This window comes from Hemitrygon akajei, chromosome 13 (assembly GCF_048418815.1).
Source record: "Hemitrygon akajei chromosome 13, sHemAka1.3, whole genome shotgun sequence".
In the NCBI taxonomy this organism is placed as follows: Eukaryota; Metazoa; Chordata; class Chondrichthyes; order Myliobatiformes; family Dasyatidae; genus Hemitrygon; species Hemitrygon akajei.
In genome coordinates this window covers 567,807-577,826 of record NC_133136.1, presented here as the reverse complement: position 1 = coordinate 577,826, position 10,020 = coordinate 567,807, and the positions used below count along the sequence as shown (strand labels likewise).

The 10,020-nt window shown below is 45.0% G+C and overlaps 1 protein-coding gene across 2 annotated transcripts in view; it reads left to right on the top strand.

The window, feature by feature from the left end:
* The first annotated feature begins 5,671 nt into the window (after positions 1-5,671).
* wdr32 (WD repeat domain 32) overlaps positions 5,672-10,020 on the top strand; it is a 134,863-nt gene continuing 130,514 nt past the window's right edge. For both annotated transcript variants that reach the window (XM_073064010.1, XM_073064009.1), the window contains exons 1-2: positions 5,672-5,970; positions 6,095-6,208. In XM_073064010.1, coding sequence (XP_072920111.1) covers positions 5,729-5,970; positions 6,095-6,208 — 356 coding nt within the window. In that variant the 5' untranslated portion in view covers positions 5,672-5,728. The remainder of the gene's footprint in view (positions 5,971-6,094; positions 6,209-10,020) is intronic.

The following is a 10,020-nucleotide window of genomic DNA, read 5'->3' as shown; positions in this document are numbered from 1 at the left end:
GTGGACTACTTGACAGATAGACCTCAGTATGTGCGGTTGGGAGACTGTAGGTCTGACACGGTGGTCAGCAGCACAGGGGCGCCGCAGGGAACCGTACTCTCTCCGGTCCTGTTCACCCTGTACACATCAGATTTCCAATATAACTCGGAGTCCTGCCATGTGCAGAAGTTCGCTGATGACACGGCCATAGTGGGGTGTGTCAGGAATGGACAGGAGGAGGAGTATAGGAAACTGATACAGGACTTTGTGATATGGTGCAACTCAAACTACCTGCGTCTCAATATCACCAAGACCAAGGAGATGGTGGTGGACTTTAGGAGATCTAGGCCTCATATGGAGCCAGTGATCATTAATGGAGAATGTGTGGAGCAGGTTAAGACCTACAAATATCTGGGAGTACAGTTAGACGAGAAGCTAGACTGGACTGCCAACACAGATGCCTTGTGCAGGAAGGCACAGAGTCGACTGTACTTCCTAAGAAGGTTGGCGTCATTCAATGTCTGTAGTGAGATGCTGAAGATGTTCTATAGGTCAGTTGTGGAGAGCGCCCTCTTCTTTGTGGTGGCGTGTTGGGGAGGAAGCATTAAGAAGAGGGACGCCTCACGTCTTAATAAGCTGGTAAGGAAGGCGGGCTCTGTCGTGGGCAAAGTACTGGAGAGTTTAACATCGGTAGCTGAGCGAAGGGCGCTGAGTAGGCTACGGTCAATTATGGAAAACTCTGAACATCCTCTACATAGCACCATCCAGAGACAGAGAAGCAGTTTCAGCGACAGGTTACTATCGATGCAATGCTCCTCAGACAGGATGAAGAGGTCAATACTCCTCAATGCCATTAGGCTTTACAATTCTACCGCCAGGACAAGAACTTTTTAAAAGCTATTATTAATGCTTTTTGAGATAGTGATTTAGATGCATATCATATTTTTTACTGAGTTAAGTATTGTATGTAATTAGTTTTGCTACAACAAGTGTATGGGACATTGGAAAAAAAGTTGAATTTCCCCATGGGGATGAATAAAGTATCTATCTATCTATCTATCATTAAATTCTAAGTAGAGACCAATTCTTTTTTAATTTGTTCCTTAAAGTACGGATCATTGAGTAAACTTGAATTTAGTTTCCAAGTAGTATTCTTTGGTTGTAGGTCAAAATCAACAGATAAATATATAAGTGCATGGTCACTTACATCCATTGTCCCAATTCCACAGGTGTTTATTTTGTCTTTGTCTTTTCCAAATGTTATGAAATAGTCTATTCTTGTATATACAGAATGGGGAGCAGAATAATGAGTGTAATCCCTTCTGTCGGGGAAAAGGTCCCTCCATATATCAATTAAACCAACATCCTCAAAAAGTGTATTAACTTTCCTATGTAAAGATTTTGTTTCATAGGTTTTTCTATTGGAAGAGTCTAAATTTGGTTGTAATTGTAAATTTAAGTCTCCCCCACATATCAGGAGACCTTCTGTTTCCACTACCATAATATCAGTAGTTTTCTCAAAGAAACCAATATCACTTCCTGGGGGTGTGTATATATTCAATAGAGTAACTGAATTTCCGTCTATATTCCCCCTTACCAGAATATATCTGCCCTATTTATCTCCCATTTCGAATACTTTTTCAAAATTTAGCTTACTTGAGATAAGAATAGCAACTCCTCTCCTATGTCCTGATTTATATGAGGAGAAAAACAGATTAGTGAAGCCCATTCTCTTTAGTTTTCTTTGCTCATTATCACTTAAATGAGTTTCCTGTAAATATACTCCATGGGCTTGTTCTTTTTTCATTTTGGATAAAATCCTATTACGTTTGATTGGATTTAATAGCCTATTGACATTAAAAGAAATGAATTTTACTTTGTCCTTAGCCATCTGTATTTATCTGTCAACGTATCATTGAAATTAGCAGAATAAAACTTAATCGATCTACTCCCTGAACAAATAAGAACCAAGAAATGCAAATAATAACAAAAATGGCAACGAATGTGTGATTCCAAGGCCGAGGTCTCTGGTAGATGACCCTGCGTTGAGCTAGAGGAAATGTCTAGCTGTGGGGGATAACCCCTCCTACTTGTGAATTGAGGGCCCCCATTGCAGTATTCATAGAAGTCAGTGAACAAATCCATTACACAGAAAAGATTTCCCTGTGTACTTCTCCTATATATACACACACACACACCCACATATATTTATACATACATATATATATATATATCACATACATACACATATATGCACACACACATATATATATTCTCATTTTGGTAGGGAAAAAGGTGTAAGTGAGTGAATAAAGAATAACAACTAAGTAATATAAAATCCACATTATAATAAGTATTTCCCTAGATAGGTATATCAACGGTCTACTTTTGCTTCCGTTTAGCTTCTCAACATTTTTAAAGTTAGTCAAACCTTATGGCTCTTCTGGAGGGGGTGAAGGCTGTCTTTGGAAAACTCCCAGTCTCTTCCTGATATACTTCTCTCTGCCTCCTCCCGTCTCCTGCCTTCTTGATTCTTGCACTATTTTCCAAGCGGAGCGGGATAATTCCTCTGCCAGGCTTTCCCTCGGTTTGATCATGTTGACGGGCAACCCTCTGGCTTTCATGTCCATAGTCGCCTCTTCCACTGTCTGATACAGTTGGATCCCATCTTGATAAAACACTCAAAGTTTAGCAGGGTATGGAGTTTGAAATCTAATCCTTTCTTGCTTTAGTGTTCACTTTACTTCAGAGTATTCTTTATGTTTCTGCAGGACCGTGGGGGGGGGGGGGAATCTTGGTCGAAATATATTAATTTATCGTTTAAAAACACCCTCTTCTTACCTCAGGCCCTTCGTATAATCTCTGCCTTGGTACTGTATCGAAGGAATTTAATTATTATTGAGCGTGGCTTATCTGCTCTATCTCGGGTAGGCTTCGGGACGAGCACATGATGTGCTCTCTGTTTCCAGCTCCATAGTCGAGAGAAGCTCCAGTGCGTCCTGCAGCAACTTTCCAACAAACTCCGTCATAGACAAGCCCTCCGCTCCTTTGGGAACGTTGTATATTTTGATTTTTTCCGCCGTGATCTTCTCTCCAGGTCAAGCAGTTTACCTTCTTGTTGATTTAATATTTTTATCGTCTTACTTAGTATCTGTTCCACGTTTTGAACGCGATCTTCCACCTTCTCAATTTGAGTCTCTGCCACCACTATTTTTTGATTGACGTTGGCGAGCTCTGACTTAATATCATGTAGCTGCTGTTTTATATCTTTCTGAAACTCCCTTATCTCTTTCAAAATTTCGATCATATTTGCTGCTTCACCTGAACGAGGCTCAGCGTCTGCCTCGCTAGCACGCGGTCGGGTAGGAGAGCCGCTTGCTGCACACCTTTCGGCCGCAGGCTCCGCAGTGTCGCTTTTGTTATTTCCATTCTTTTTCCCCATACTTGCCCATCTTTTCAGTTCAAATATTTTTCGAAAAATACTATATTTGATGGGTTAATGGGGCTTAATACGTGTTTTTCCGGAGGAGCTAGTGACTTAAGCTGCCATTCTTGATGATGTTACCGGAACCCCAGATATGGGAAATTTCTATCACCCCGCTTCATTCCGTGAGCTGCTGAACTTGTGCTTCCCTTGTAGAAGGCAGTACCCCTAATCAAGCGCTTGACTGGTCAGCGGACATGACCAGGGCATTTGCTGTCCACCATTTTCGTTCTAGGGGGTCACCATTTCACAGTGTTCATTGACCACAAACCCCTTGTGAACATGATGGCCAAATTATCAGTTCCTTGCTCTGCATGGCAGCAACGCCAACCTGCCTACATATCCAAGTTTGCAACTGATGTACAACATATCCAGGGGAAATATAATGCTGTGGCTGACTGCCTCTCATGGCTGGCCATTCAGGCCGTACACATAGTGGTTGACTATGCCAGCATGGCAGCTAACCCAGAGGTCAGAGGGCTGTGGATGGCTGACATTATATTCGGGGCAGATGGTGTTTCTCTCCTATGTGATGCCTAAACCATTGCCCTCACTCCGATGAGACCACAAAGTGGAGATGCACTGCTTTCCACTCCATACATGGCCTCTCGCATCCAGGTTGGAAGGTCTCACAGAAATTGGTTGCATTAAAGTGTGTTTTGCACAGCCTCAGAAAGGATGTGTGTGATTGGAATGTAGGCTATGTGGAGTGCCAGCAGTCAAGAATTAACTGTAATGTTCAGGTGCCACTGATGTCCTTGAGTGGTGGTTTGATCATCTCAGTGTGGACCTTTCTGGTCCTCTTACCCCCTTCCAGGGTTTCATGCACCTTTTTACCATGGTGGACTGTACCATCAGGTGACCGGCATCGACGACAGCCACAGATGTGGCATGGGTGTTCTTCAGCACCTGAGTTGTTCAGTTTGGCAACCAAATTGATATTTCCTCTGATCTCAATTTCAGACCTGCAATGGCTCAGAACCTCAGCATTAGGCTACATCATACCACAGCGTATCACCCGCAGTCCAACGGTCTATGTGAGCAGGTTCACAGGGTTCTTACAGGGTGATCTGAGGGCTTTCCTAACTGATGTATTGATTGGTCCTGCTGGGTCTCAGAGCTGCTCCAAAAGAGGACCCACAGTCGTCTGTGGCAGTGTTGGTATATGGGCAGCCATTACAAGTGCCTGGTGATTTCATTCCTGATGCCACGACTACCTGGACAGCCTGGCACCAGTTCCACCCTCCTCAGTAAATTCAATTCCTTTTCACCTATTCCTGCCTAGTCATGGCATACAGCACTCTTGGATTCCTGTTGACCTACATCCTGCCTAGTTTGTTTTCATCTGCCATGATGTACACCAACATCTCCTCAGGCCCCATTATGATGGCCCATTCTGTGTTTAGGAATGGGGAGAAAAGACTTTATCATATATAAACATGAATGTATTTTGGTAGATTGCCTTAATCTGGTCCACTAAGATTTGGAGTATTACCATGAGCATGACAACACACCTCTGGTTGAGACAGAGGCACCCACTGAACCTCCACCCATGACTTGAGGTGGGCAGCTTGTCTGAGCTCCAGACAAGCTCACAATGTCAGGTTTAGTGAATTGTAGGGGTTGCTGTGCAGGGCAAGGTAATTGGTGGAAATGTACACAATTCAAACCACCGACATTGAGTTGGGGTTTCGCTTTAAGAGGCTGGTCTGAGGTCATGATGTTTTACGTAAAGAGTTTTAGCGCGCTTTGTGTGTAGGTTTTGGAGATCAAAAATGTGTTACGAGTTTCATTAACATAAAAGCTACATTTCATTAAAACAGTAAACTCGTCATGAAGTTCCCGTGGACCCCAGTTTCTTTCTTGTGGCCCCAATGAAATCCAGCGTGGTCCCTCGGGGGGGGGGGGGGGTCATATGGCGCACCTTGAGAACCAGAGGTTTAGGGAGCACTTGCAAGAGTGATCTAGATCTAGAAAGGGGGTACGAGAAGGCCTTGGCGATCGGATTTAAGATTAGGAAGATGGCCAGAGTGAGGGTAGGACGGATCAGAGATAGTAAAGGGAACATGGAGTTGGAGGAGGTAGGGAAGGATATACCAGAACATGCCGACGTTAAGATACAGAATATATTAGAACTTGCACTAAACATGATGTCCCGATAATCGAGGCCGGAGCAGAGAGAGCGCGGACCGGAAGCGGGACGTTTGTGGCGGAAGCACTGTGCGGACGGGAGTGGCGGACGGACACAGAGGGCCCCAAACGGCGATGAGCGCGGAGATTCGGCCCGTCCGTCCCCTCTTTGCCGGGGGCCGCCGCGGCCGAACCGGCGTCTTCTCCTGGGTTAGGAGCCGTTCGCTTGGCCGCGGTCTGGGACCACTGGTGGACCCTAGCCGCGACACTTACTGCATCATGACTAGCCTGTACGGCTCGATGAACCCCGCCGACTCGGTGACTCTCGGCACCAAAACGCACGGAGCCGCCTTCAACCTGGAGTACTCGCCCGACGGGTGTGTCCCCACTGCTTTCCCGAACTTTAGCATATTTAAGTTTTACCATATCCTTAGAGTTAATCCTAGCACCTCCGTGACCGAGGAAATTCGGTGCTAAACGCTTCCGTCTTCCTTTCCACAGGTCAGTTTTGACGGTGGCATGTGAACAGACAGAAGTCCTTTTGTTTGACCCAGTTTCTTCAAAGCACATCAAAACTCTGTCTGAAGCCCATGAAGATTGTGTCAACAACATCAGGTCAGTTTATAGAAATTTTGTGATTATATATATATGTATATTGTGTAAAGCCGGGCAGTTCGGGCTCGTCAGCCGTGGTTGGCAGCCGATCTTGGAGAAAGCAAGCTCTGATCTCAAACCTCACTGCCTTGTGGCTATACGCACTCATGGGGAAGGCATCAGGAGTAAATCCCGAGGAGAAATAGGGAACTGGGGCCCCAAGGCAGTCCAACGTTGATTTCAACACTGACTGGCAACTCCTGCAGCGGCGCCGCTGGTGCCGAATTGTATCGGTCTTTGTGGTTCCTTTGGATTCATCAGCAGCGCGGAGAGGGGAGTCTGCTGCCTGGACAATAACTTGTTCTCCATATAGTACTGTCCTGGCAGCTAGGACGCTGCATCCCTGGTCGACCCTAACTGACTGATGGCCCTCATGAAAGCCCTTTCCTTTTAACGTTTGCGGTTGGATAGTGAGCTGGATTTTTATAATCACAGATATTTATTTAAGAGATGTTTCCGTTGTGCATGGTTATTGATATAAAACCAATTGTAACAACTGGATTTGAGGATAGGTGACCAAATATAAGTTCAAAAGTGGAGAGAGGTCACTAGAACTAAGTCACATCTGGTCAAGTTTATTGTCATTTAACTGTATATATGTATATAACTTGTATAACCATTTCAAGTAGGTGGGGCTCGTCAGCTTTGGACCGCAGCCCGCCTAGGAGAAGGAAAACTCTGATCTTAAACTTCCGCTGCCTTATGGCTACAGCCACCCATGGGAAAGGCTTCAGGAGTAAACCCCGAGGAAGAAATCTGGAGCTGGGGTCCCTAAGGCAGTTTGATGTTGTTTACAGCTTCACTCTGGCAATCCCTGCCACGACACTGGTGCCAAGCTGTATTGGTGCTTGCCCTTCCTTAGGACTACATCAGTGATATGGAGAGGGGAACCCGCTGAATGGGCAACAGCCGGTTCTTCAAATCTTCCCACCCAGGAGAGGACACAGTCCACCAGAGACGCAAACACATGATCCTCTGGGATCGATGGCTGCCTACTACTATATCACCATATAATGTATATAGAAACAAGACAACTTTTCTTTGAACCAGGGTGTAAAGCAGAGTAGTACACAGAACACAAGATAACTTATGAAGGTATGGATGAAATCTGCAGATGAATCACACATAAGTAACAAACTAAAGTGCATTAATATTAAATATTGTAAGGTATGGAACAGATTAACCAGTGGCACTTCAACTATGATGCAGTGGACCGGGAGTTCAAAAACCTAATGGCCTGGGGGAAGAAACTGTTTCTCATCCTGCCCGTTCTTGTTTTTATTCATTGGAGTCTCCTGCCTGATGGTAGAAAGTGAAAAAGGATGCTGGATGGATGAGTGGGATCCTCGATAATACCAAGGGCCCTGAGTACACAGCGCTCGGATAAATGTCCCCGATGGATGGTAGGGAGACCCCCTATGATCCTCTTGGCTGTTCTCACAGTCCTTTGTAGGGACTTCTGGTGCGATGCTCAGCTGCTCCCATTCCAGATGGAGATGCAATTTGTCAGGATACTCTCAACAGTGCTCCTGTAAAACACAGTTATGATGGGGGAGGGGAGCCTTGCTTGCCTCAATCTCCTCAGGAAGTGGAGGCGCTGTCATTCCGCCTCGTTCAGGGAGGTGGTATTAAGGGACCAGGTGAGGTCATCCGTGATGTGAACTCCGAGGAACCTGGTGCACTTAACTTTCTATACAAAGGAGCCATTTATTCGCAGAGGGGGATGGTTCGTCTGCACCTTCCTGGAGTCCACAATGATTTCCTTGGTCTCCTCCACATTCAGGCTTAGGTTGTTCTTCTCACACCAATCCACCAGCCACTCCACTTCCTCTCTATACTCCATCTCGTCATCATTGTTGATAAGGCCAACCATTGTTGTGTCATCTGCAAAACTTGATGACATGGTTTCAGCTGGATCCTGTGACACAAGCATGCATCAGTAGCAGGCTGAGCACACAGCCTTGGGAGTGCCAGTGCTCAGCGTAATGGGATGAGAGATATTGCTGTCCACATGGACTGACTGGGGCCTTACTGTTAAGAATTCCAATATCCAATTGTAAAGTGAGGTGTTGAAACCTAGTGAGGACGGTTTCCCCAACAGTTTCTGGGATATGATGTTGTTGAATGCCAAACTGAAGTCTATAAATGGCAGTGTGGGATATGAGATCTCATTTTCCAGGTGGGACAGGGCAGAGGCTATTACATCATCAGTGGATCAATTTGAGCGATAAGCAAACTGAAAAAGGTCCACTGTAGCCAGGAGAAAGGCTTCTGTGTGTTCCATGACCAGCGGCTCAAAGCATTTCATAATGGTTGCTGTTAATGCCACCAGACGATAGTCATTTAGGCAGGTTACTGTCACCGTCTTAGGCACTGGAATGATGGTTACCTCCTTGAAAACTGAAGGGACAACAGATTGTTCCAGAGAGATGTTGATTATATACGTCAGCACCTCCGTCTGCTGGGCTGCGCCATCTTTCAGAATCTGACCTGGTATATTATTGGGCCCACAGCTTTGCATGGATTGACTTTGGCCAGGGTCTTCCTCACCTCAGCTTCAGCCAGACAGAGTGTCTGCTCTCCTGGGTGGAGGGATAACTTCCTCGCTAGCACTTAGTTCTGCGCATCAAACCGGGTGTAAAAGACATTCATCCTGTCAGGAAGTGAAGCATGCTGGTCACTGATACACAGAGTAGCCTTGTAGTCTGTAATCCTATGAATTCCCTGCCACGTGCACCTCATGTCTCTGATATTATAGAAGTAGCTGTAAATTCTCTGGGAATGCTCCCATTTCGCCTTCCTGATGGAGTGGGAAAGCACAGTTCTTGCTTCTCTGACAGCTGTCACATCCGGTGATCCAAACCACCTTCACCATATCTGTGAGTGATGCGGCAAGAGACTGGCATGAGAGGTCTACAGAGATCTTGCCAAATACGGAGAAAGATATCTTGCGAATAACAACGGATGGATTCATTATTGTAAGGAGTTACAACTCCAGTCGGGGCCTGGGCACGGGCCCAAGAGTGAGGATCAAGTCAAAATTTGACCGATTAAGTGCTGACTCATCCTTACATTATTGTAAGGATGGGTCAGTGCTGAACTGAGGCTGTGCTTGCAACTAACGGGCTCCAGGACCAGCTGCAGCGATGACTGGCATTGTGGCTGTGAACCCACTTTTGTGAACTTCAGTTCTAAATATTATTTGCTTACTTATTGTTGGCATGATTTGTTCTATTTTCTGCACACTGGGTGTTTGATGCTCTTCTTTAATGAGTTCTTTTGGGTTTCTTTGTTTCGTTGCTGCCTGTAAGGAATCGAACCTCAAATTTGTACATAGTATACATCTATAATACATGTGCTTGGAATTTTTATATGTATATACACATGGGAAGAAGGATTATTGACAGCGTTGTGTGCCAGGAATCTGCCACAAGGACTTTGCCCTTCACTGGTACTCCCATTGTGGTGAAAGTGATATTACAGTGTGGTTTGTTGTGAACTGAGTTACAATGCAACGTGCCTTTGAGGGATAATGCAAATGCAGTTGTGTTCTTGTGCAGAAGATGATAGATAGATAGATAGATACTTTATTCATCCCCATGGGGAAATTCAACTTTTTTTCCAATGTCCCATACACTTGTTGTAGCAAAACTAATAACATACAATCCTTAACTCAGTAAAAAATATGATATGCATCTAAATCACTATCTCAAAAAGCATTAATAATAGCTTTTAAAAAGTTCTTAAGTCCTGGCGGTTGAATTGTAAAGCCT